A 26,901-nucleotide genomic window follows, 5' to 3' on the forward strand; every position below is an offset into this window, starting at 1 on the left:
GTGCTCCATGGTGGCGTCTTCCAACGGCTCCAATGTCCCACCATGTCCCAATGACTGCCCATGTCCCACCAAGTCCCAATATCTCCCGTGTCCCACCATCTTCAATGCCTCACCATGGCCCCAAGACATCCCATGTCCCACCATCTCCAACATCTCACCGCATCCCAACTCCCCATACCCCACCACGGCCCACCACGTCCTAACAACCCCCCATGTCCCACCATTTCCAATATCCCACCACATCCCAAGGACTCCCCACATCCCACCGTGTCCCAACATCTCCATCGTCCCACTATGTGCGAACAACTCCTCATATCCCCTATACCACCACGCTCCCAAGACTCCCCATGTCCCACCACATCCCAACATCTCCAATGTCCCACCACATCCCAAGGACTCCCCACATCCCACCGTGTCCCAACATCTCCATCATCCTACTATGTCGCAACAACTCCCCATATCCTATATCCCACCGTGTCCCCAAGACTCCCCATGTCCCACCACGTCCCAACATCTCCAACGTCCCACCATATCCCAACTACATCCATATCGCACCATATCCCAATGACTCCCCACATCCCACCACGTCCCAACCTCTCCATTGTCCCACTACATCCCAACAACTTCCCATACCCCATCTCTCACCATGTCCCCAAGGCTTCCCATGTCCCACCACGTCCCAACATCTTTTACATCTCACTGTATCCCCACTACATCCGTATCCCATCACATCCCAATGACTCCCCACATCCTACCATGTCCCAACATCTCCATCGCCCCACTATGTCCCAATAACTCCCCGTATCCCATATCCCACCATGTCCCCAACATCTCCCATGTCCCACCACATCCCAACATTTCCAGTGTCTCACCATATCCCAACTACATTCATATCGCACCATGACTCACTGTGTCGCAACGTCTCTATTCCTTCACTCTGTCCTAAAAACTCTTTATGGCCAAGACATCCCATGTCCCACCACCTCCAACATCCCACCACATCCCAACGACATCTTCAAGGTCCCACCAGGCCCCAGTGACCCGCCAGGTCCCCCCCCGCGCGCCGGCGCTGACCTGGTGGCGGGGCCGCGGCGCGTGCCGGCGCTGGGCCATGAAGCGGTGCAGGCCCTGCCAGCCCCAGTGCAGGACCAGCGGCCTCTCGGCCTTGGCGAAGTCCGTGACCATCAGCTCCGGCTCCACCAGCGACTCCCGCAGCCGCTTCTGCCATGGAGAGCGCTGCTGAGCGCCCAGCTCCCCCCCAGTGCGGCCCAGTTCCCTCCCAGTGCCTCCCAGTATGGCCCAGTTCCCCCCCAGTGTCCCCCAGTGCGGCCTGGTTCCCTCCCAGTGCAGCCCAGTATGGCCCAGTTCCCCCCCAGTGCCCCCCGATGACCTCCCACCACCCCCTCCACTTCCCAGTCCATCCCAATCCACTCCCAGTGCCTCCCAGTCTGCCCCCACTGCCCCCCCAGTCCATCCCAGTGCCCCCAGCTCCCTCCCACTGCCCCCTGATGACCTCCCACTCCCCCCAGTACTTTCCAGTCCATCCCAATCCACCCCCGGTCCATACCAGTGTCCCCCCAGTGCACTCCCAGTGCCCTCCCAGTCCATCCCAATGCCCTCCCAGTGCCCTCCCAGTCCATCCCAATGCCCTCCCAGTCCATCCCAATGCCCCCCCAGTGCCCCCCAGTCCATCCCAATGCCCTCCCAGTCCATCCCAATGCCCCCCCAGTGCCCCCCAGTCCATCCCAATGCCCTCCCAGTCCATCCCAATGCCCTCCCAGTCCACCCCAGTGCCCTGCCAGTCCATCCTACTGCCCTCCCAGTGCCCTCCCAGTGCCCCTGGTTCCTTCCCAGTGCCCCCCAATCTGCCCCCAGCACCCTCCCAGCGCCCCTGGCTCCCTCCCATTGCCCCCCCAGTGCCCCCCGGTGCCACTCACGAAGCGGATGTGTTTGGGCATCTTGACCTGGGTGACGATCCCCCCCCTCACGTAGTCCCCGAAGTCACTCGTGTCCCCGATGCTGAAGGTGTAGGGTCCTGTGGGGAGGGGCTGTCACCAGGGACCCCAACACATGGACCCTATAGAAGGGACCCAGGTGCACAGAGCCCCCTACAGAAAGGGCCCAGATCTCCAGAGCCCCCTATAGACAAGATACAGGTGCCCAGAACCGCCCCCCAGAAGAGACCCAAACATATGGAGCACCCCCACAAAGGCACCCGAACCTCTGGGGCACCCTATAGAAGGGACCCAGGCATCTGGGGCACCCTATAGAAGGAACACAAGTATCTGGGGCACCCTATAGAAGGGACCCAGGCATCTGGGGCACCCTATAGAAGGGACACAGACATCTAGCGCACCCTATAGAAGGGACACAGGCATCATGGGCACCCTATAGAACAAACCCGAAGCCTATGGAACACACCCAGGCACCTAAAACACCCCATGAGAAGGAACCCAGGCATCTTGGGCATGTTATAAAGAAACCCAGGCATCTGGGGCACCCTATAGAAGGAACTGAGGTCTCCACACACCTCTATAGAAGAGCCCCAGGTGCTCATAATCCCCTATAGAAGGGCCCCAGGGCTCCATCTCTCCCTACAAAAGGGCTCTAGTCCTCCATCTCCCCCTATAGAACGGCCCCAGGGCTCCATCTTCCCCTATAGAAGGGCCCCAGGGCTCCATCTTCCCCTATAGAAGGGCCCCAGGGCTCCATCTCCCCCTATCGAAGGGCCCCAGGGCTCCATCTCCCCCTATAGCAGTCCATAGGGGGCTGAGGGCTCACCGAGGACGCGGATCTCGACGGGCCCGCAGGAGTTGAGCTGCTCCATCCCCTCCACCTCGGTGAAGGTGACGAAGTCGCCCGTCTCGAAGCCGTGTCGAGCCTCATCCAGACACGTCACCTCCCCCGGGCAGCCCTGGGTGGGGGGGGACATCGATGGGTGCTGAGACCCCCCCCCCAGCATCCCCCTCAGGGTCCCCTATAGGGGCTATAGGTACCTTAGTCACCATGGAAACCATGGCGCTGAGGGGCTGCTCCCCGTTGGTGTCTGTCACCACCATGTCGTCCCCAAAGTCACAGAAGAGCTGGCTGGAGGGAGGGGGGAAGAGGGGGTCAGGGAGGGGACGTGGGGGGGGACCCCAAAAGGGCCATGGGGGGAGAGGGGAGCCCAAAAAGGGACCCAGGAGCACCCCAAAAGGGACTCAGGAGACCCCCAAAAGGGACTCAGAGGAACAAAGGAGCCACCAAAAAGCACAAACGAGACCCCCCCAAAGGGACTGGGGAACCCCAAAAGGGACGCAGGGGAACAGGGGAGCCCCAAAAGGGACACGGTGGGACAGGTGGACCCCAAAAAGGCCCTAAGAGCCCTCCAAAAGGGACCCATGGGGACAGGGGGACCCCAAAAGGGACCCACGAAGACCCCAAAAGGGACCCAAGGGACCCCAAAAGGGTCCAAAGGGGGACAGGGGGACCCCAAAAGGGCCCCAGGAGCCCCCCCCGTGTCTCACCCAAAGAGCCCGCGGGTATCGGCCACCACCAGCTTGATGCCGTGGCTGTGGCAGAAGTCCCCGACCCAGAGCTGCTCCTCCAGCGCCGAGTTGGTCAAAACCACCACCTACGGAGAGCCCCGTGTCCGTGGGTCCAGCCCCATATCTGTGGGTCCGGCCCCATGTCCCCCAGGGTGCGGGACACACGGACAGGAGGCCATTGGGGGGTGACTGAGGGGTTATGGGGAGGGTTTGGGGGGTACGGACACACATACAGGGACACAGTCGGGCACAGAGAAGGGGGGGCCACAAAGGCACAAGGAGCTGTAGGGGGGGCACAGGCAGCCAAATGGGGGGCACAGGGAGGTGTAGGGGGCACAGGCAGCCAAAAAGGGGTACAAGAGGCATAGCGGGGGCACAAGCAGCCAAAGGGGGTGTATAAGCACGTGTAGGGGCGTACAGCCAGCCATAGGGGGGGGCACAGGGAAGTATAGAGGCCACAGGCAGGTATGGGGGTGCACAGAGACATGCAGGGGGCACAGCAGCCAAAGGGGGGCACAGGGACGCATAGAGGGCACAGGCAGCTATAGGGGGGGCACAGGGAGGTGTAGGAGGCACAGGCAGCCAAAAGGGGGGCACAGATGGCACAGGCAGGTATAGGGGGGGCAGAGGGAGGTGGAGGGGGCACAGCAGCCATGGGGGGGGCACAGCAGCCATGGCGGTACCTGGAAGGGTGCGAGCAGCTCCTGGCTGAGGGGCTCCTGGGTGCTGCTCACGGCCACGTAGGAGTTGAGCTCCGCCAAACGGGGCAGCGTCGCCTCCGCCCGGTTCTGCCCCACGTCCTCCTCCCGCAGGTAGAACTTGGGGGGTGGGACACGCACAAAGGGGGGGTCAGAACCACACAACGGCTCCAAAACACCCCCCAACACACAGGAGCAACCCCAGGCGTCTATGGGGGGGACTGAGGGAACCAAATGGAGTAGCTGGGGGGGGGTTAAGGGTCCCAGGGGGGTATTTAGGTACCCTAGATGGGGGTATTTAGATACCGGGGGGGTATTTAAAGGCCCAAGAAAGCATTTAGCTGCCCTAAAATGAGTATTTACACCCCAAGGGGGGGTATTTAAGGGTCCCAAGGGGGTACTTAGATCCCGGGGGGGGGGGGGTATTTAGGTACCCTGGGGGGGTATTTAGACCCCCAGAGAGGTATTTAAGTGCCCAAGACGCGTATTTACATACCTTGCTGGACGTGTTTAAGTCCCCAAGGGGTTATTTAACGGTTCCAGGGGGGTATTTAGCCCCCCAGGGGGGCATTTAAGGGGCACAAGGGGTTATTAGATACCCTTATGGGGTATTTAGGACCCCAGCAAGGTATTTAGATACCCTAAACATTAGTATATAGACTCCAAGGGAGTATTTAAGGCTCCCAGGGGGTATTTAGGCCCCCGGGGGGGTATATAAGGACCCTAGGGGGGTATTTAGACCCCCAGGGGGCTATTTAAGGACCATCAAGGCCAGAACCACCCCATGAAGCAAATGGGGGGGCGAGGGGGGTTTATATACCTATGCCAGAAGTGCATTTACCCCCCACCCCTCTGGGGGGGGCAATTCCCACATAGGTTAATTAATTACCCCCTACATAAATTAATCACAGTGGGGGGAAAACAATTACCCCAATAGCACCGCCACGGATTGATCCATTACCTTGGGGGGGGGGGGGAGGTGACAACAACATTTAACCCCCCCAGATACACACAACCCCCCATTCATGGGGGTCAATAGCCCCATAGAGAGTGTTAATGACCAAGAGAGGGTTAATTAAGCCGCGGGGGTTAACGAGCTCACCTGGGAGGCCAGGTCAGCCCATGCAGCGGGGTGGGGGTCGTGGAGGGTGACGGATTTGACCCCCCCCAGCACCAGGTTTTTGGCCACTTCCACCCCGAGGCCCCTGAGCCCCGAGACCAGGACGTTGGACGTTTGCATCCGCTTCATGGCCTCGTGGCCCAGCACGTACCTGGGGGGGGGGGCAGAGAAAAGGGGGTTCAGGGCACCCCCAAACCCTCATGGGGACCCCAAAGCCTCACAAGGACCCCCCCAAAAGGCCCCCTCAAGGCCAGTGGAATGGTTTGAGGTACCTGGGAGCTCCCCATGTCTATAGGGATGGTTCTAATCCGCCCCCCACCCAAAGCATAAAGGATCCCAAATCCATGTGGGCTCCCCACCATGGGGAAAGCAAATTCCCAATAGCACCCTAAATCCATAGGGATACTTGCAAGCACCTATGGAACCCTCCTACATCCAAAACGACACCCCCAAGCACCTACTGACTCCCCCAAATCCACAGGGACACCCCCAAGCACCTATGGAACCCTCCCCAAATCCATAGGAACACCCCCACCAACCTATAGGAGCGCTCCAAAGCACCTATGGACCCCCCCCTAAATCCATAGGGACACCACAAAGTACCTATGGACCCCCCCTAAATCCATAGGGACACCACAAAACACCTATGGACCCCCCCAAATCCATAGGGACACCACCAAGCACCTATGGAACCCCCTCCAAATCCGTACAAACACCCCCACATCCACAGGAACCCCTCCTCAAACCCATAGGAACACCCCCAAGCACCTATGGACACCCCCCCCCCAAATCCATAGGGACTCCCCCACTCACAGCTGGCGGGAGTAGAGCCCCTCATCGATCTCAGCTTCGCCCCCGTTCTTCGCCATGCCCTGGGTGGGGGGGACAAGGTGACAATGGCATCAGTTGGGGGGGGACACCCACTGAGGGGACATTGGAGTGGGGGGGGGCTGAGAGGAGGCAGATGGGTGCCACTGGGTGCAGTGGGCTGGGGGACACCCGATGACAGCGGGGGGTGTTGTGTCACCCTGGGGGGGGCACAGGAAGATGTGGCAGGTGACAATGGGTGACAAAGGGGGGGGCAATGGGAGGCAGAGGGGGGGCACCCTACCATTGATAGGGATGGCTTTGAGCACTATTGGGGGGACATTGAAGAGCAAGGGGGAAACGTCACCCCAAGGTGCAGGTGACAAGTGGGTGACACTGGGTGACAGCTCCGTCAATGGGGGGTTGCTCTGAGCACTGCAGGCGGGGGACAATAAGCCCAAGAGGAGGTGACAGGGCCCCCCCCGGGGGTGACACTCACGTTGGTGGGGGTGGCGCTGGGGGACACGCTGGGGACAGGGGCACGGCTGGAGCCCGTCGGTGGCTCAGACCCAGAGATGCGGCGCTTCTTCGACAGCGGGGAGCTGGACATCTATAGGGACAGGGACACGCGTCAGCCAGGCGCCTATAGACCCCCCCAAATCCATAGGGACACCCCCAAGCACCTATGGACCCCCCTCCAAATCCATAGGGACACCCCCATGGGGGGACAGCGGGAGAAACATGGAGGAACACAGGGGGGACACTGGTGACACCCAATGGACACAGTCACAGTGGTGGCTCCAGCGATGGGGATGGTGACACTGGGTGACATCAGGAATAGATGGGGAACACCAGGGAGGGACAAGGGGTGACACTGGGGGGCACCAGGGATGGATGAGGGACACTGGGTGACACCGAGACATGGAAAGGGGGACACTGGGAGGGACATGGGGGTGACAATGGGGAGAATGGAGGGTGGCAGTGGGTGACACTGAGGGCAGTGGGTGACATGGAGGGTGGCACCGAGGGACACACGGTTGCACCAGGGATGGGGATGGTGACACTGGGTGACACCAGAGATGGGGATGGTGACACTGGGTGACACCAGGGAGGGACATGGGGTGACACCAGGGGTGGAAGGAGGACACTGGGAGGGACATGGGGGTGACAATGGATAACACCAGACATGGATAGTGCCACTGAGGGACACTGGGTGACACCAGGGACGGAAGGGGGACACCAGGGAGGGACATGGGGGGACACCGGAACACGGACAGTGACACTGGGGTAACGCAGGGTGACACCAGGGGACAGCGGGTGACACGACACCCCCACCCCCTCAAGGGACCCCCAAAGCTTAACGGGGGGCGGGTCTTCTCCAGCGGTTACCATTACCGGGGGAGGTTCCCATTACCGCGGGGCCCATTAAGAGTTCCTCATTACCAGGGTTCCCATTACCGGGGGTCCCCGGGGGGGCTGGTTCCCATCACCGGGACGGGATTCCCATTCACCGCAATGAGCCTCCCACCACCGGCAGTCCCGGTCCCCATTACCGGAGGAGGGGGGGGGGCCAGGTCCCTACTCCCGGGGGCCCAAACCGGGGCTGTATGATCCCATTGATCCCATGAACCGGGATCCCACCACCGACACCCCCCCCCTCACCTCAGGCCTCCCCCAGGCCCAGAGGCGGGTCCGCACCACCCGAGGCCGGGTTCGCATTAACCGGTCCCGGGTCCGTCCCCCCCCCAGCCTCACCCCTCCCACCCCCATCCCGTCACCCCGGAGCCCCCCCGGGCTCGGCCCCCCCCGCACCAATGATGCTGTCCAGGCCCCGCCGCCGGGTCCCGCCCGCTCCGCTCGGCTCCTCCGCGACAAGATGGCGGCGGCGGCGGCTGCCCCCCGCCGCCTCCTCCCTCCTCGCTCTTCGCCCCGCCCACCGACCCTTCTCATTGGTCGACGGTGCCCGGCGCCGAGCTCCTATTGGTGGGTTGCCTCCCGCCACCGCCCGCCTTCCACCCCGCAACAGGGAAGGATGGGGGGGGCGCGCCCTCGCTGGCCACGCCCCCTTCGCTTCCCGCCGGGCCCCGGATGGAGCGGGCCACGCCCACCCCCCCCGCGCGCGCACGCGGGGTGACGGGGGCGGGGCCTCGTGACACAGCACCGCGCGCGGGGGGGGGGCCCCTATGGGAGCCCATAGGGTGCTTATGGGGGGGGTATAGGCGCTTATAAAGGGCTATGGGTGGATATAGGGAATTATAGAAACCTACAGGAAGCTATAGGAGCCCATAGAGTGCCTATGGGGAGGGTATAGAGGCTTATAAGGGGCTATGAGAGGCCTGTAGAGGGATATAGGGGGTTAGAGAAGCTTATGGGAGCCCATAGGGTGCCTACGGCAGGGATATAATAGCCCAGGAAGAAAAGTATAGGAGCCGCTGGGAGCTTCAACAGAGTCGTTACAAGCTATAGAAATCTTTAGAAGAATATAGGCAAGTGTAGGAGTTTACAGAGCATTGTACAATGGCTGCAGACAGCCATAGGGGTCAATAACTGTGGCTATACAGGACTGTGATAAGCATGGAGCGAGAGTATAGGGGCCTGTTGGGGCCTATAGCAGCATGGGGGGGAGGTGTTGTGGGAGCCTATGGGGGATACAGGAAGCTCTAGGGCCTTATGATGGACTCTAGGTAGCTATCAGTGGGTACAAGTGGGCACGGGTGTGGGGACATCTAGGGGCCCGGACGGGTAGGGGCTCATGAGGGACCTGAGGGGGGTATAGGGGACCTATGGGGGCTGAGAGAGAGGCTATAGCAGCCTATGGGGGAGATATAGGGAGCCCATAGCAGCCCATCAGGGAATTACAGGGGACTGTGAGGACCTTATGGGTGCCCAGAGGGGCCCAAATGGGGTTACAGTGGCTGCAGGGTGCCTATGGTGGCTTGGCAGCGCTATAGGATTCTATGGAGTGCTATAGGGGTCCAATAAAAACTTGAGGGGGAGGCATTCAGGGACCCTATGGGGTCTGGTGGGGGGCTATGGGGACCCATGTGAGTCCTATGGGGACTGTGAGAAGGCTCATGAGCGTCTATAGTGAGAGAGTCTTGCAGGCTGTAGGGACTATGGGCAGCCATAATGGGTTTGGGCACCTATAGAGCCCATAAGCACCTATAGGTGGGCTGGGGGGGGAGGGGGCGTGCTATGCGACCCGGTTAAGGGCTATAGAGGCCAGGCGCCGCTTTAGGACCACGTGGTGTCGCCACCTGATGACATCACAGCCCCGCAAGGGCTACTGGGAGTTGTAGTCCAGAAGTGCTGGAACCAAACCAAGCCTCCACACCACCCCACCTCCCCCCCAAATAAAGGGGTCCCGGGGTCAGGTCGAGCCCCAGCACTTTATTAACAGCCCCATATGGGGGGGGGGGCCCACACATTCCCATAGTGACCCTCGGGGGGGTCACTCTTGGGAGGGCAGCGTGAGGCGCGCGGGGTCATAGTAGTTGGAGTCCAGCAGCGGCAGCCCCTGACGTTCCCGCTCCCGGACCTGGATCTCGGCCTCACGCCGGGCCCATTGCTGCAGCCTATAGGAGAGAGAAGGGGGAAGGAATGACATGTCTGGGTTAAGAGCCCCCCTATATTGCCCCTTGGCTCCCCATACCCCCCTATAGATCCCCCTAGGTCCTCGTCAGGCTGATAGAGAGCCTCTAGATGCGTTTGTACCATCTTATGCACTGCCGTAGACAACCATGTGCTCCCTATGGGCCTCCTATGGGCTCCCACATGCCATCATAGGCCCCTATAGAATCCCCGTCAGCTCCCCTAAGTATCCTTACATCCCCTGCTATGTTGCTATAGACTCCCATAGAACTACTTGGGGTTCCCTACAGGTCCCTATATCCTCTTATAGGATCCTATAGACCCCCTCAAGCCCCCACAGCCTCTCATAGCCCTGTGTAGACACCCTATAGGCCCCCCTAGATCTCTGTATGCTGGGTATCCCTACAAATCTGCTAAAGCACCCTTATATCTTTGCATATATGCATGGTTTATGCTCCCTAAAGGCTCTCTACAGGTCCCCACATCCCCTCATAGGGCCCTACAGACCGCCATAGGTCCTTATAGATGCCCCATATCCCCTCATAGGTCCCTATAAACCCCCACAGGCCCCTATAGACCCCCCCATCCCCTCATAGGTCCCTATAGACTCCTATAAGCTGTTGTAGACCCCCATAGACCAGTATAGACAGCCCCACATCCCCTCTTAAGACCCCTATAGATCCCCGTAGACCCCCCACATCCTCTCATAAACCCCTATAAACCCCCATAGACCCCCCCAGGGTGCCCTATATTCTCTCACAACACTCCATAGGCTTCCCATAGCCTTCTCTAGGACCCCTATAGACCCCTGCTCCCCCTGCCCCCGCATGTTGGGGTCCCCCCTCACCCATAGTCAGGCATGTAATGGAGGAAGACGGAGCCAAGGACGATGGCAAGAGAGACGCCGGTGAAGAACACCGCCCGCATGTTGAAGACGTCGGCGTCCGGCTCGGCCGAGAAGCCATGATAGTCCGGGTTCTGCCGCAGCGGCACCGGTGAGTCCGACCGGCCCCAAAGCCCCCCGGAACCCCCGTTCCCCCCATCACCGGCCCGAGGCCACGCCCCCAAGCGGTGGCTCCGCCCCCAACCCAAGGCCACGCCCACACGTTAAAGCCCCTCCCATCCCCTAAGCCCCGCCCATGAGTCCCTCAGACCCCGTCCCAAAACGTGCACCAACCGTAAACCACGCCCCCATGAGTTGACCTTTTCAAAGCCCCGCCCCTTTCAAAGCCCCGCCCCTTTCCGAGCCCCGCTCATTCATTCACATCCGTATCTTAAGCCCCGCCCCTTTCCCCAAGCCCCGCCCACCCCATTCACCGTCTTTGACCTGCCCCCTCAAGCCCCGCCCACCTTCCTCTGCGCCACCGCCATTGGCTCCTCCTCGTGGGGGTCAGCCCCCAGCGGCACCCGCGGCACCACCACGGCCCCGGGAGGCCCCGCCGAGCGGCCCCGCGCCCCGGCCTGCAGCGCCCGCAGCGCCCTCCGCAGCGCCGCCATCTTCCCGGCGGAAGTCCCGCCCCTCCGCCCTCGCCCAATCACTGAGCGCCGCCGCAGCCCTCTTAACCAACCACGAGAGAGAGCTCGAGTGGCTCCGCCTCCTCTCTCCCGCACAGCCAATCATAACCCGCTCCCTTCCACCCGCCCCCTTCCTGGCTCCTCCCACGCGAGCCGCAGCCAATCAGAAGCCACCGCCGGCGCGCTGCAGCAACGCTCCCCCTTTTCCCCCACCTCGTCCCGCCTCCTCCCAGGCGAGGACCAATGAGAAGCGTGGTTGCGATGACGGACGGGCTGATCAGCCAATGGGAGAGCGGCGGGGGCCTGCACGGGCGAGCGGGGCGGGCCGGGCGTGGAGCGGCGCCGCCATTTTGCTGGTCGGGAGCGGCGGCGGCGGCGGCGGCGCGGAGCGGACAGGTCGGGGCCTACCGGGAGGGGCGGGGCCTACCGGGAGGGGCGGGGCTCCGCGGGACCCTCGGCGCGGTCGGTGATTGGGTAGAAGGGGAGGAGGGGGCGGGGCCTGGCGCTGGAGCCCTGCGGAGGGGGCGGGGCCGCGTATGCTAATGAAGGGGCGGGGCATGGCGCGGGGGGGGTCCTCATGGGGCCACATGGCTTCCAGTTCCTCCCAGTGCCCCCCCAGTTCACCCCAGTCACTCCCAGTGCCCATAGGTACCCCATAGACCCCCACCCTGTTCATCCCTGTCCCTTCCAGTGTCCCCCCTCCAGCTCATCTCAGCCCCAGTGCCTTCCAGTACTGCCCCAGTTGATCCCAGTACCCCCCAGTTACTTCCCAGTTCATCCCAGTGCCCCCCCCCCAGTTCATCCCGGTCACTACCAGTGCCCCCCCCAGGTTATCTCAGTCCCAGTCCCTCTCAGTACCCCCTGCACTTGATACCAGTAACTCCCAGTTGCCCCCCAGTCCCTCCCAGCACCCCCAGTTTCCTCCCAGCCACCTTTGGTGCCTTCCCCATTCATCCCAGTCCCTCCCAGTAACACCCGGTTCCTCCCTGCTCCTCCCAGTCTCCCCATTCACGCTGTCCCCCACAGGTACCAGCACCATGGAGTATGAACGCAGGTAGGGGGAACCCCAAAACGGGGGGCCTGGGAGGGGGGTGGCGTTTGGGGACCCCAAAGTGGGGGGAAAGACCGTGGGGACCCCGAGGGGGAGGGGACATTTGAGGGCTTCCCCCCCAGGGATCACATGTGGGGACCCCCAAGGGGGGAGGAGACATTTAGGGGGTGCATAAGGGGTGAATGGGACCCCTGAGTGGAGAAGAGATATTTGGGAACCCCACAGATGGGACATTGAGGGACCCCCAAGAGGAGGGACACACACTTTGGGATTGTCCAAGTGGAGGACAGGCCCTTGGGGCTATTTGGAGCCCCCCCCATAAGTGACTGTAGGGTTAGCCCCAAGGGGGGGGGGGTGGAGGGACATTTGGGGACCCCCCTGACCTGTTTCCCCCTCCCACAGAGGGGGCCGTGGGGACCGGACTGGTCGCTACGGGGGGGCCCCCACCTCTTCTGAAGAAGGGTCCCGCACCCAGCGGGATCACGACTATCGCGACATGGACTATCGCGGCTATGGAGGTCCCCCTGAGGGCCCCTCAGCATCTGGGACCTCCTCTCAGGTGGGTGCCCCGTGCCATCATGGATGGTGGGGTCTCCCTGCGGGCACTTGGGTCCCCAGCTAGAGACTTGATCCCCACTTCCAGGGCTCCTACGAGGGTTCAGAGCCCCCCCGGAAGCGGGATCCCCCCCCAGCACCCCCTACGCTGCCGTTTGGTGCTGACGGTGACTACCGGGACCAGGATTACCGCCCGGAGGCAGCCGAGGAGGAGCCGCGCGCCAGCACCATCGTCATGCTGCGCATGCTGCCCCAGGCCGCCACCGAGAATGATGTAAGCCCCGCCCCCTCCGCGAAGCCCCGCCTCTTTTGGGTGGTGCTGGCCCTTTAAATCCCACCCCCCCCCGCCTCCGCAGCCCTGTAGGGCTGGGTCTTGGAGGGGATTGGCCATGCCCCCAGCTTGGCCACGCCTCCTTTGAACAGGCCACGTCCCCTGTGGAGACGCCCACGTTGTAGTCACGCTGCCTTACACAAGCCACGCCCACACCCTGTGTAGCCACGCTCCTCTGTCTGACCACGCCCCCTTCCCCACAGGCCACGCCCCCCTCAGGATAGCCCCATTTCTGATGGGGGGGGGAGCGGGTTGGGGGTGTCCCCAATACCAGGGTCCCCTCCCCAGTGCCGGGGTCCCACCATTGCCGTTCCCCCCCCCCAGATCCGGGCGCAGCTGCAGGCACAGGGGGTGCAGCCCCGCGAGGTGCGGCTGATGCGCAACAAGTCCTCAGGTGAGCCAGACCCCCCCCCCCGCGGGTCCCTGTTGGGTGGGGGGCACCCCTTCACATGGGGTCTTTATGGGGGGGGTACCCACCTCCCCCTGTATCCCTTGGGTGGGGAGGGTGGGTCCCTGCTCATGCTGGGGGGCACCCAGAGCTTGATCCCATCCCCAGAGGCACACAAGGGTGGTGATCCCATGTCTAGGAGCACCCAGGGGTGCTACCCCAGACTTAGGAGGCACCCACGAGTATCTGTTTCCACCTTAAGGCACCCAGGGGTGCTGCACCAGACTTAGGGGGCACTCAGGGGTGCCCATCCCATCTGTAGGAGCACCCAGGGGCGCTGCACCAATGTTAGGGGGCACCCAGGGGTGCTGATCCCATCTCTAGGAGCACCCAGGGGTACTGATCCCATCCCCAGGAGCACCCAGGGGTGCTGTGTCAAACTTAGGAGGCACCCAGGGGTGTCTGTTCCCACCTTAGGGGCACCCAGGGGTGCTGTGCCAGACTTTGGGGGGCACCCAGGGGTGCCCATTCTCTCCCCAGAGGCACCCAGGGGTGCTGGTCTCATCTCTAAGAGCACCCAGGGGTGCTGGTCCCATCCCCAGGAGCACCCAGGGGTGCTGTGCTGGACTTGGAGGGTACCCAGGGCTACACATCCCATCTCTAGGAGCACCCAGGGGTGCTGGTCCTGTCCCCAGGGGCACCCAGGGGTGCCAATCTTGTCCTTAGGGAGCACCCAGGGGTGCTGCACCAGACTTGGGGAGCACCCAGGGGTGCCCATCCCATCTCTAGGAGCACCCAGGGGTGCTGGTCCTGTCCCCAGGGGCACCCAGGGGTGCCGGTCTTAGCTCTAGGGGCACCCAGGGGTGCTGGTCCTGTTTTCTGGGGGCACCCAGGGGTGCCCGTCCCTCCCTAGGAGCACCCAGGGGTGCTGGAGACCTTCCCAGGAGCACCCAGGGGTGCTGAGCCACACAGAGGGGGCACCCAGGGGTGCTCAACCCCTGCCCAGGAGCACCCAGGGGTGCTAACCCATAGTCAAGGGGCACCCAGGGGTGCCAGACCCTTCCCAGGAGCACCCAGGGGTGCTGATCCCATATCCCGGGGGCATCCAGGGGTGCCTGCCGTCTGCCCAAGGGGCACCCAGGGGTGCCAGACCTACATCAGGCCTTCTCCAGGAGCACCCAGGGGTGCTGGTCTTGTTCCCAGGAGCACCCAGGGGTGCTGTGCCTTAGCTGGGGGGCACCCAGGGGTGCCCGTATGCTACCTAAAGGGTCCAAAAAGCACTTACAGAACCTCATAGTCCACTTAAAGAGCACCTATGGGTGCTTGAGGAGCACCCATAGGTGCCCATACCCAACACTGGGGGTCCCAGAAGGGTTCCAGGAGCACCCATGGGTGCTCTGTTTTATCCCTAGAGGTCCAAGAGGCATCTCAGGAGCACCCAGTAGTCCCCATTTTCACCCTGAGGAGTCCCAGGGGTGCCTATATCCCACTTAAGATAGGCCCAGGAGCACCCATGGGTGCCCATTCGCAACCAGGGGCTGCCATACGTGCCCATACCCACACTGAGAACAACATCAGGAGCACCCATGAGTGCCTATTCCCACCCAGGGGGGGCCCAGGGCTGCCATTCCCCCCCCCCCCCAGCTGATCCCAGGGGTGGGGGGTGGTGGTGGGGGCCACCCATGGGTGCTCTCCCTGACCCCCCCCCTCCCCACTGGGTCATTCCAGGTCAGAGCCGCGGCTTCGCCTTCGTGGAGTTTAACCACGTCCAGGACGCGGCGCGGTGGATGGACGCCAACCAGGTCCGGGGGGGCTCGTGTGACACCCTCGTGCGACACCCTCGTGCAAAGCCATTGGGTGCCCTCGTGTAAAACCCTCGTGCGACACCCTCGTGCGACGCCATTGGGTGCCCTCGTGTAAAACCCTCGTGCGAGACCGTTGGGCAAGGGCCTAGTTGGAAACCCTCATGTGAAGCCCTTACATGAGGCCATTGGGCTCCCTCGTGTAAACCCCTGTGCAAGAGCCTTGTCCAAGGTCCTGCTTTGAAACCCTCGTGCGACGCCCCCGTGCACCCGTGTGTGACCCTCGTGCAAGCGCCGTGCCCGGCCCTCGGGCACCCTCGGGTGACAAGAGCCTTTGGTGCTCTTCCCACATGGTTCTTGTGCATCCTGGTGCAAGACCCTTGTGTGGCGAGGGCTGCCCGGGGGTAGTGTGAGCCCTGGTGCCCCCTCGTGCAAGCCGTGGTGCAAGGGCCGTGTGAGCGCTGGTGCGAGCCCTTGGGCAGGTTCTGCTGTGAGCGAGCTCTTGTGCAAGTCCTGCTGCGATCTCTTGTGCTCCCCTCGTGCGAGCCCTGCTGTGAACCCTGGTGCAAGCTCTTGTGCAAGGCCCCTGGTGCAAGGCCTGGGCCCTTCTAGTGTGATTCGTGGTGCGAGCCTTGGTGTGAGCCTTGGTTTAAGCCCTCGTGTGAGGCCTCGGGTGCCCTGGTGCAGGTTCAGGTGAGAAGCTTCGTGCTCTCCTTGTGCAAACCCTGGTGCAAGCCCTCGTGCTCTCTATGGGGAGCTCTATGGTGAACCTTGGTGCAAGCTCTTGTGTTGCCTCGTGCCTCCCAGCGTGAACCCTGGTGCTCCCTCGTGCAAGCCCAGACTATGGGGGTCCTGGGGGGGGGTGTGTGTGAGCTGTGGTGTGAGCCCCCCTGGTGCAAACCCTCGTGCAAGGCCTTCTCTTGGTGTCCCCGTTAGTGCAAACCGTGGATCAAGCTCTTGTGCAAGGCCCCTGGTGCAAGCTCTGGTGCCCCCCTTGTGTGAGCCTCATTCTAGGGCTTTATGGGAGGGGGTGAGCCCTCGTGCAAGCCCTCGTGCAAGCCCTCGTGCGAGTGTGTGCCTGTTCCCCCCCCCCACAGCAAGGGCTCAGTTTACTGGGGCAGCGCGTGTCCCTGCACTACAGCGACCCCAAGCCCAAGATCAATGAGGACTGGCTCTGTGCTAAGGTGGGGGGCATGGGGGTGGGTATGGGGGTCCCTGGGGGGGTTCTAAGGGGGTTTGGGGGGGTTTATGGGGGTCTGGGTGTGGGTTATGGGGGTCCCGGGGGGGGTTATGGGGACCTGGGGGGTGTTTGTGGAGGTCCTGGGTGATCCAGGGGGGTTCTAAGGGGGTTTGGGGTGGCTTATGGGACTCCTGGGGGGGACTATGGGGATCTGGGGGGGTTATAGGGATCTTGGGGGGGGGTTGGAGAGGGATTGAGGGGTCTATGGGGGGGCTATGGGGTCGGGGGGGGTTTGGGGGTGCATTGGAGGATGTCGGGTGCTATGGGGGGGTTGGGGTGTCCCACAGTGCGGGGTGCAGAACTTCAAGCGCCGGGAGAAGTGCTTCAAGTGCGGAGTCCCCAAAGCCGGTGAGTTACCCCCAACCCCCTGATTTCATCCCAAAATTGCTGATTTCACCCCAAAACCACTGATTTCACCCCAAAACCCCCTGACTTAACCCCAAATCCTTCTGGTTTTACCCCAAAATCCGTTCCTCTTCAGTCACCCCAGTTTGGGGTTTCACGATCCAGTTTTGGGGCTCAGTCACTAATCATGGGGTTTAAGCACCTGATTTTGGGGTTAAAGCACTGACCTGGGGGGGTTTATATGTTTTGGGGTGCAGAAGCGGAGCAACGGGGCCCTGGGGGGCCACGACCGGAGCTGGTGCCTGGAGGTGGGGGGGGGCTGCTGCCCCTTCCCCAACCCTATGGCCCCACTTTGGGGGGGAACCCAGGGGGAACCCACAGTGGGACCGAGCCTGGAGCTGATAATGCCAATGACAGTGAGTTGGGGGGGTCCTGGGGGTGCTATGGGGATCTTAGGGGGTGTTATGGGTGTCTAAAGGGGAGTTATGGCGGTTTGGGGGGGTATGGATGTCTAAAGGCATATAGTGGGTGTCTAAGGGGTAGTTATGGGTGTCCAAAGGGGTTTTATGGGTGTCCAAGGGGGTGTTAATGGAAGTTTTGGGGGGTTATGGGTGTCTAAGGTGGCTTATGAATGTGCAAGGGGGGGTTATGGGTATTCAAAAGGGTGTTACGTGGGTCTGGGGGGGTTATGGGTGTCCAAAGGGTGGTTATGGGTGTCCAAGGGGCTGTTATATGGGTCCAGTGGGGGGTTGCTTTTACTGACCCAGCTTCTTGCCTTTGGGGTTCCCCCCCGTCCCCCCCCAGCCATCATCCTGCGGAACCTGCACCCCCAGAGCAGCCTCGAGTCCATCCTGACGGCTCTCGCCCCCTTCGCCGCCCTCTCGGCCGCCAACGTCCGCGTCATCAAGGACAGACAGACCCAGCTCAACCGCGGCTTCGCCTTCGTCCAGCTCAGCACCATCGTGGTGGGTGCTGCGGCCCCTCTGTGGGGTGCCCCCCATGCCTGGGTCTCTTCAGTAGGGTTCCTCAGACACCTGGGTCCATTTTGGGGGGCACCGCAGATGCCTGAGTCCCCTTTTGGGGGGGGGGGGGCTGTTCCTGGATGCCCAGGTGGAGCCCGTTTTGGGGTGCCTTGCTTACATAGGTCCTTTCTGGACCCCATGGTCCTTTGTTGTGGGGGGTTTTGGGGTGTCCCTGAGTGCCAGGTCCCTCATGGGGGGATACTTGGAGGCCTGGACCCCCCCAAAACCCCTTGCTCTGGTTGTGGGGTGCCCCATAGGAGGCTTCCCAGCTGCTGCAGATGCTGCAGGCCCTGCACCCCCCCCTGCACATTGACGGCAAGAGCATCAACGTGGAGTTCGCCAAAGGCTCCAAGCGGTGAGGCCACGCCCCCTTTACGCCCCACCCCCTTTAGGCTACGCCCCATTTAGGCCACGCCCCCAAGCCCCCCCCACTGCATGCCTCCCCCGGTATCCCCAAGACCCGCCCTCGGCGCTAAGCCACGCCCACAGCCCCCCAAACCACGCCCACAACCCGTAGGCCATGCCTCCAACAAGGCTTAGCCAATAGGGTAAGCTCAGGCCCTGCCCCTTAACCCCGCCCATAACCACGCTAAGCTCCACCCACCCACACCCCCCAGCCAATGGAAAGCCCCAGGTTCCACCCCCGCTCAAAAGCTCCGCCTACATCTCCATGAAGCCACGCCCCCCGTTGCTCCGCCCTCTGCCTTTTAGCCCCTCCCACCTGCTCCTCAGGCCCTGGCCACTGCTCTAAACCCCACCCCCCGCACATGGCCACGCCCCCTGCAGTGAAGCCCAGCCCCTGAGCCGAGGCCCTGACCCCGCCCCCAGGGAGGTGCAGGGGGCGGGGCCAGGGGAGGGCCCGCCCCGCGCCAGCGCCGCCTCTGTCGCCTCGACGGCCATCGCTGCTGCCCAATGGGCGCTCTCCCAGGTGGGCGGGGCTTCGGGGTAGGGGCGGGGTTTAAGGGGCGGTGGGCGGGGCTTTAAGATTATATGAATGTGTGGTGGGCGGGGCTTTAAGAGTTGTTTGTGGGAGTGGGCGGGGCTTATCGCTGTGGGCGGGGCATAAAGGGAGGGATATGTTCGTGGGGTGGGCGGGGCTTTTGCGGGGGTGGGCGTGTCCTGACGTGGCCCCGCCCCTTCCGCGCAGGCCGCCCCTGGCTCTGAGACCACGTGGGCCGGGGGGGACGAGCCTCCGAGCGACTTCGGCACCTTCTACCAATCGGAGGAGACCTTCAGCGGCCCCGCCCCCTCGCTCTATGGCTCCGCCTACCTCAAGGGCTCCTCGGCCCCGCCCCCCGGCCCCACCCACTCTGGCCCCGCCCCTTCCAAAGCCGATGGCCCCGCCCCCGGTGAGTGCCCCCCCCCCCATAGGACCCCATTATGGCATACCCCATGGCATGGACCCCCAAGTGTGGGGCTCAGCAAGGAGTGGGGGGCAGCACCCTATATTAACACATACCCCCCTTAGGTGCGGAGGAGCCGCCGGTGCTGGGCCTTGACCACACAGCAGGGGGGGGGCCCTTCTCCCGTGCCCCCCAAGGGGCCCCCTCCTATCCCCCCCCGACTGCCGAGACCCCCAATGCTCCCCCCCAGGGAGCCCCCCCCCAGGTGGGTACCCCAGGTGGGGAGGGTGGGGGGGGAACCCGTAAATTAGGGTGGTTTGGGGGGGTCAGAGGCCATATTGGGGTCCCTGGAGGTGGATTTTGGGGTGCATGGTGGGAGAACGGGATAATGGGGAGGTCCTTAAAATGGGGGGGGTAGAAGGTGTTAGGTGGGTGAAATTGGGGGGTCCCAAAACGTGGGGAGGAAATGGGGCCCCCATAAATTGGGAGAACCAAAAAGGGTGGCTATAAAAAGAGGGGGTATCCCATAAAGGGGGGAAATGCCTGTTAAAGGGGAACCACAAATGCTTGTGAGGGGGAATGAAAGGGGGGGGGGGTGTGCCTAAAACAGTGGGGGGAGTCCCCAAAAATGGGGCTTATAGGGGTGATATTGGGGGGGGTTAATTAAGGGCGATGCTCCCCCCCCTATCCCAGGCTTATACGGGGCCCCTCAAGGCTGAGACCCCCACCCCAGCCCCCAGCGGGCCCCCCCCAGCCGCCCCCCCCAGCTCCGAGCCCTATGGCCAGTACCGTGAGTAAGGGGGGGAATAAGGGGGGCGATTTGGGGGGGGTCTATGGGGGGACCTGGGAGGGGTTGGGGGGGGTCTAGGGGGGTGTTATGGGGGGGGTCTTTTGGGGGGGCTCTGGAGCACTCTTGAGGCCTGGAGAGGGGTCCTGGGGGGGGGTACTGAGGGTGTTTGGGAGGGAGGGTCCTGAGGTGCTTTGGGGGGTCCTGGGGCTACTTTGAATGGGGCAACTTCACTTTTGGGGGGTCCCAAGATCTTTGGGGGGGTCCAAGGGTCTGGGGGGGGTCCCAGTATATTGGGGCCCCCCCATGACTGCCTTTCCCCCCCCACAGCGGTCCCTGATGTCTCTACCTACCAGTACGATGAGACCTCAGGCTACTACTACGACCCCCTCACTGGGCTCTACTACGACCCCCACTCCCAGGTGGCGGTTTTTGGGGTGCAAAAGGGGGGGGGCAGGCCCCCCCCACCCCGCATGGGGCAAAACTGGGGCCAAACGCTGCAGTTTTGGGACCAAAAAGGGCAGTTTAAGGCTGGGGGGAGGGGGGTTGGGGTGAAAAATGGGGGGGTTGGGGCCATTTTAAGGGCTTGATTTAGGGGGGAAGGGACTATTTTGGGTGCCCTGGGGGGGGATTTGGGGTCCCTGAGGTGGTTTGTGGGGGGGAAGGGACTATTTTGGGTGCCCTGGGGGAGGATTTTACGGTCTCTAGGGTGGGTTGGCGGAGGAAGAACCATTTTGGGGTCCATGGGGGGGATTTTGGTGCCCTAGGGGATTAATTCCATGGCATGGGGGGGGTATTTTGGGGTGACTCCCACCCTGACCCGCACCCTGAAACACACACCCCCCCCCCCCAGTACTACTATGATGCTGGAGCTGGCCAGTACCTGTATTGGGATGGGGAACGTCGCACGTACCTGGCGGCCCCCCCCGCCGAGCCCCCTCCCGGCCCCCCCGGGCCCCCCAAAGAGCCCAAGGACAAGAAGGAGAAGCACAAGACCAAGACAGCTCAGCAGGTCAGCACCCATGGGTGCGGCCGCCCACCCACAGCACCCATGGGGGGAGATGGGGAGGGGGTGTCTCTCAGTTCTCCATTACCATGGGACCCCTCCTCTAAACCCCAATGGGGCACCAGTGCTTTGTGGGGGGCACCTATGGGTGCTTCTGGATGTCTATGGGACATGGGAGTCCCCATAGAGGCCAATAGCGTTCCTGGGTGCTCATAGACCCCCAGTAGCACCCATGTACCCTAGTGCGTCCCCATCCATCCCAATAGCACCCATGGGTCCCATTAGACCCCACTAGTTCCCATGGGTCCCCACGTACCCTGTTAGCACCCATTGGTCTTCTCACACCCTAATGGCACCCATGGGTTTCCATCAACCCAATCGCACCCATAGGTGCTCAGCAAGCCCTGTGGGTCTTTATCTACCCCAATAGCACCCATGGGGGCCGAGTGATCCGTGTGGGTCCTTATCTACCCCAATAACACCCATGGGTGCCCAGCAACTCCTGTGGGTCCTTGTCTACCCCAACACCCCCAATGGGTCCCCAACATCCCCTATGTGTCCCCCCCCCTCCCATCCCCCCCTGCCCGCACCCATGGGTGCTCAGATCGCCAAGGACATGGAGCGCTGGGCGCGCAGCCTCAACAAGCAGCGGGAGAGCGGGCGCAGCGCGGGGCCCCCCCCGCCCCCCCGCGAGGACGAGCGGCGCGAGGCGGCCGCCGCCGACGCTGGATACGCCATCCTGGAGAAGAAGGTGCACCCATGGGTGCTGGGGGCAATGGGTGCTGGGGGGTATGGGTGCTGGGGGGGCAATGGGTGCTTGTAATGGCTTCTATGGGTGCCCTACGATGTGGGGAGCTATAGGTGGTGGTAATGGGGTGGTATGGGTGCTATAAGTTTGGGGGTTTTGGTGCTGGTAATGCAGTGCTATGGGTGCTGTAGGCTGCAGTGGGGGGCTATGCGTATTGGTAATGGGTGCTATGGGTGCCGGGGGGGGGGGGGGGGGCTATGAGTACTGGTAATGGGGTGCTATGGGTGCCATAGGATGCAATAGGGGGTTATGGTGGGGGGAGCAGTGTGTGCTGGCCGTGGGAGAGCAATGGGGCTGCAAGCAGCACCCCATATCCCCCCCCAGCACCCATGGGTGCCCCCTAACCCTGACACCTCCCCCAGGGTGCTCTGGCTGAGCGGCAGCACCCACCCATCGAGCTGCCCAAGCTGGCGAGTGATGAGCGGCTGGTGAGCCCCGCACCCATGGGTGCCCCCCCAGACCCTTTTACCCCCCCAAGCCCTGGGTCCACGGGTCCCCCCACTTCCCACGCCCTTTCCATCCTCCTGTCTCCCTATATCTCCCCCCCCTTCACTCATAGGTGCCCCCCAGACCCCCTTGCCTCCCTGTACCCCTTGGTCCATGGGTGCCCCCTGCTTCCCACCCCCCTCATCCCCACATCCTCCTTTCCCCCTATACCCCCCCATTGGTGCCCCCCTCACCTCTGTCGTCCCCCCCCCCAACCCCTTGTTCCATGGGTCCCCCCCACTTCCCACCCCCCCCATCCCCACTATATCTCATTCACCCCCACCCATGGGTGCCCCTCCCACCAGGTGTGCCCCCTCCTCACCCATGGGTGCCCCCGAGACTCTCCTTTCCCCCCTGTACCCCTTGCTCCATGGGTCCTCCCCACTTCCCACCCCGCCCATCCCCACTATATTTCATTCACCCCCACCCATGGGTACCCCTCCCACCACGTGTGCACCCCCCTTCACCCATGGGTGTCCCCAGACTCTCCTTTCCCCCCTGTACCCCTTGGTACCCCCCACTTCCCACCCCCCCCACCCCCACTATATCTCATTCACCCCCACCCATGGGTACCTCTCCCACCACATGTGCCCCCCCCCCTCACCCATGTGTGCCCCCAGACTCTCCTTTCCTCCCTGTACCCCTTGCTCCATGGGTCCTCCCTACTTTCCGCCCCCCACATCCCCCCTCTATCTCCTCCACCCCCACCTATTGGTGCCCCTCCCACCACGTGTGGCCCCCCCCCCACCCATGGGTGCCCCCAGACTCTCTTTTCCCCCCTGTACCCCTTGCTCCATGGGTCCTCCCCACTTCCCACCCCCCCCATCCCCACTATATCTCATTCACCCCCACCCATGGGTGCCCCTCCCACCACATGTGCCCCCCCCCTCACCCATGGGTGCCCCCAGACTCTCTTTTCCCCCCTGTACCCCTTGCTCCATGGGTCCTCCCCACTTCCCACCCCCCCCATCCCCACTATATCTGATTCACCCCCACCCATGGGTACCCCTCCCACCACATGTGCCCCCCCCCTCACCCATGGGTGCCCCCAGACTCTCTTTTCCCCCCTGTACCCCTTGCTCCATGGGTCCTCCCCACTTCCCACCCCCCCCATCCCCACTATATCTGATTCACCCCCACCCATGGGTACCCCTCCCACCACATGTGCCCCCCCCCTCACCCATGTGTGCCCCCAGACTCTCCTTTCCCCCCTGTACCCCTTGCTCCATGGGTCCTCCCTACTTTCCGCCCCCCACATCCCCCCTCTATCTCCCTCACCGCCACCCATGGGTGCCCCCGCAGAGCCCCCCCCGCGGGCTGGTGGCCGCGTACAGCGGCGAGAGCGAGAGCGAGGAGGAGGCGGAGCGCGGCGCGGAGCGGGGGGAGGCGCTCACGGACTGGCTCAAGCTCGCCTGCCTGCTCTGCCGCCGGCAGTTCCCCAGCCGGGAGGCGCTGCTGCGGCACCAGCAGCTCTCGGGGCTGCACAAGGTACCGGCGCCGCGGGGACCCCCCCTGTGTCTGCGGGGGGGGCGCTTCGTGTGCTGGGGACCCCCCTTGTATGGAAGGGATACGCTTCATATAGGGGGACCCCCTTTGTGTGTATGGGGATCCCGTTTGTATAGAGAGGAGAAGAGACTCTTTGTATAGAGGACCCCCCTTTGTGTCTATTGGGGGGCCCTTTGTGTATTGGGGACCCCCGTTGTATCTAATAGGTACTCTTTGTATAGAGGGACCCACTTTGTGTCTATTGGGGGGCCCTTTGTGTATTGGGGACCCCCGTTGTGTGTAATGGATATGGTTTGTATAGAGGGACCCCCTTTGTGTCTATTGGGGGGCCCTTTGTGTATTGGGGACCCCCGTTGTGTGTAATGGATACGCTTTGTATAGGGGGACCCCCTTTGTGTCTATTGGGGGGCCCTTTGTGTATTGGGGACCCCGGTTGTATGTAATGGATATGCTTTGTATAGAGGGACCCCCTTTGTGCCTGTTGGGGAGCCCTTTGCTTAGAGGGGATACGCTTTGTATAGCGGGACCACCTTTGTGGCTATTGGGGAGCGCTTTATGTATTGGGGACCCCCGTTGTATGGAATGGATACTCTTTTGTGTGTTGGGGACCCCCTTTGTATAGAGGAGAGACTCTTTGCATAGGGGGACCCCTTTGTGTCTATTGGGGAGCTCTTTGTATATCGGGGACCCTCTTTGTATAGAGGGGAGACCCTTCGAATAGGGGGACCCCGTTTGTGTCTATTGGGGAGTGCTTTGTATAGGGGGAGACCCTTTGTGCCTACTGGGGACCCCTTTGTATAGAGACAATACCCTTTGTATAGCAGGATCGCCTTTGTGTCTATTGGGGAGCCCTTTACGTATCGGGGACCCTCTTTATATAGAGGAGAGACTCTTTGTATAGGGGGACCCCCTTTGTGTCTATCGGGGAGTGCTTTGTATAGGGGGGAGGCCCTTTGTACCTATTGGGGACCCCTTTGTATAGAGGGGATACCTTTTGTGTAGGGGGACCGCCTTTGTGTCCATTTGGGGAGCCTTTTGTGTATTGGGGACCCCGTTTGTACAGAGGGAATACCCTTTGTATAGGGGGACCCCGTTTGTGTCTATTGCGGAGCCTTTTGTGTATTGGGGACGCCCTTTGTATAGAGGAGAGACTCCTTATATAGGGGGACCCCCTTTGTGTGTATTGGGGAGTGCTTTGCATAGGGGGGGAGACCCTTTGTATAGTGGGGAGTCCCTTTGTGCCTATTGGGGACCCCTTTGTATAGAGGGGAGACCCTGTGCCCAGTGGGGACCACTTTGTGTAGTGGCGAACCCCTTTGTGTCTATTATGGAGCTCTTTGTATAAAGGGGGACCCCCCCCCGAGATCTTGGGGAGCATCCTCAGGGGCTGGTGGTGTCACCTCAATGGGTGTTGGGGGCTCCTTAAGGGATGTTGGGGCCCTTTAAAGCCCCACATCGAAGCCTTGGGGAACCCCTGGTATTGGGGGACACCTCAGTAGGGGAATGGGGAGGTTTTGGGGACCCCCTCAATAACTGTGTGTCGTGTCCACCCCCAGCAAAACCTGGAGCTGCAGCGCCGGAACCACCCGCCCCCCCCCCGAGGGGCTGGACCGGGGAGACATGGAGGTGGGTGCTGGAGGGCTCCCATGGGTGCTGGGGGGCTCCTATAGGGGGTACCTGTGGGTGCTGGGGGGCACCTATGGGGAGGGGCAGCCATGGGGGGCACATAAAAGTAACAGAAGGGCACCTATGGGTGCTGATGGCACCCATGGGTGTTGTTCCCCCCCCAGATGAAGTACCGGGACCGGGCAGCCGAGCGCCGAGAGAAACAGGGGGGCCCCGACCCCCCCGAGCCCAAGAGGCGCAAATTTGGGGGACCCCCCCCCACCTCCGGGTGAGCACTGATTGACTCCCCCCACACCCAAGGGTGCCCCAAAAGTGGGTGCTGGGAGCCCCAAAAGTGAGTGTTATGGGGTGGGGGGACCCCATAAGTGGGTGCTGTGGGGATGAGGGCCCCAATGGGGTGCTGTGGGGTGACTCTGAGGTGTCGCAGGGAGGGGGACGGGTCCCTGCCCCGCGAGGCCACCCTTGGGTGCCGGATGCTGCAGGCGATGGGCTGGAAGGAGGGGAGCGGCCTGGGCCGGCGGCGCCCCGAGGTGACACTGGGGGACAAAGGGGGGGACATTCGGTCATGGGGGGGTCACGGGGTGGATGTGGGGCCATGGGGTCATGTGGGGACATAAGGGGACATGGGGGGGGGACATTGGGTCATGGGGTGGTCATAGTGACATATGGGGATGGGGGGACATGGAGGGACCTAAGGGGACATGGAGGGGACATGGGGGAGTTATGGGGGTCATGTGGGGACATGGAGGTTATGGAGGGACATAAGGGGACATGGGGGGGACATATGGGGATATGGGGACATGGGGGGGGCATTGGGTCATGTGGGGACAGGGGGAGGTCATGGGAGGGTCATGAGCTGGATGTGGGGGGCTCTTGGGGCCTCATGAAGACATGGGGGGGGACCATCGATGTCTCATGTGATCACGGGGGGGGGGGGGTTGGCTCTGCCTGACCCCAGGTGACCCCATTGCCCCCCCCCAGGCTCCCGCCCGGCCCCGCCCCGGGGGGGTGACACGTTTCAGCGAAGGACCCTGAGCCCCGCCCCCCGCGAGGCCACGCCCCCGAGACCACGCCCACTTCAGACCACGCCCCCAATGGGGTTTTCCCCGGGGGTGGGGACACCCCCTGGTGGCCCCTCACCTCCTCTTTCCCCCTCCCCCCTCCCCCGCGGTTTTGGGGCTTTTTGTTGGTTTTGGGGTGTTTTTTTCCAATAAAATAATGAAAAAAGGAGAAATTCGAGGGGTTGGGGGGGGGGAGGGGCCGGACCCCCCCTTTTGGGGGGTGGGGAGAGGAAGAAAGGGGAGAGGAGAAGGTTCATCCCTGACCATTGTGGCTGCCCCCCCCCTC

At 62.5% G+C, this 26,901-nt stretch overlaps 3 protein-coding genes across 4 annotated transcripts; 1 reads left to right on the forward strand and 2 right to left on the reverse strand.

The window, feature by feature from the left end:
- Positions 1 to 895: 895 nt before the first annotated feature.
- On the reverse strand, positions 896 to 8,102 carry UBA1 (ubiquitin like modifier activating enzyme 1). Its single transcript, XM_030475376.1, has 10 exons — positions 7,965 to 8,102; positions 6,652 to 6,762; positions 6,159 to 6,217; positions 5,328 to 5,496; positions 4,211 to 4,345; positions 3,507 to 3,613; positions 2,997 to 3,087; positions 2,782 to 2,914; positions 1,938 to 2,035; positions 896 to 1,221 (listed from the first exon to the last, which is right to left on the reverse strand). The coding sequence occupies exons 1-10, from the start codon at positions 8,100 to 8,102 to the stop codon at positions 943 to 945; spliced, it is 1,320 nt and encodes a 439-aa protein (XP_030331236.1). The 3' UTR covers positions 896 to 942.
- NDUFB11 (NADH:ubiquinone oxidoreductase subunit B11) lies at positions 6,816 to 11,325 on the reverse strand. Of its 2 annotated transcripts, XM_030475411.1 has the most exons (4): positions 11,094 to 11,264; positions 10,591 to 10,721; positions 9,588 to 9,727; positions 6,816 to 6,832 (listed from the first exon to the last, which is right to left on the reverse strand). In XM_030475411.1, the coding sequence occupies exons 1-3, from the start codon at positions 11,238 to 11,240 to the stop codon at positions 9,604 to 9,606; spliced, it is 402 nt and encodes a 133-aa protein (XP_030331271.1). In that variant the 5' UTR covers positions 11,241 to 11,264; the 3' UTR covers positions 6,816 to 6,832; positions 9,588 to 9,603. The 2 variants fall into 2 exon arrangements, with proteins under 2 accessions (XP_030331271.1, XP_030331270.1); XM_030475410.1 differs by lacking the exon at positions 6,816 to 6,832 and having other exon boundaries at positions 9,523 to 9,727; positions 11,094 to 11,325.
- Positions 11,326 to 11,838: 513 nt separating this feature from the next.
- Positions 11,839 to 26,789, forward strand: RBM10 (RNA binding motif protein 10). Its single transcript, XM_030475377.1, is given in 24 exon segments — positions 11,839 to 12,312; positions 12,712 to 12,868; positions 12,953 to 13,138; positions 13,520 to 13,589; positions 15,312 to 15,385; positions 16,483 to 16,569; positions 16,913 to 16,973; positions 17,228 to 17,386; positions 17,775 to 17,935; positions 18,250 to 18,347; positions 18,779 to 18,920; positions 19,140 to 19,341; positions 19,461 to 19,600; positions 20,029 to 20,125; positions 20,453 to 20,544; positions 20,976 to 21,134; positions 21,733 to 21,879; positions 22,299 to 22,364; positions 23,725 to 23,910; positions 25,485 to 25,513; positions 25,515 to 25,554; positions 25,719 to 25,822; positions 25,982 to 26,084; positions 26,536 to 26,789. Coding segments are annotated over 24 exon segments (2,631 nt in total). The 5' UTR covers positions 11,839 to 12,295; the 3' UTR covers positions 26,590 to 26,789.
- The last annotated feature ends 112 nt before the right edge of the window (positions 26,790 to 26,901 follow it).

Source organism: Strigops habroptila, unplaced genomic scaffold (genome assembly GCF_004027225.2).
Source record: "Strigops habroptila isolate Jane unplaced genomic scaffold, bStrHab1.2.pri NW_022045636.1_ctg1, whole genome shotgun sequence".
Classification (NCBI taxonomy): Eukaryota; Metazoa; Chordata; class Aves; order Psittaciformes; family Psittacidae; genus Strigops; species Strigops habroptila.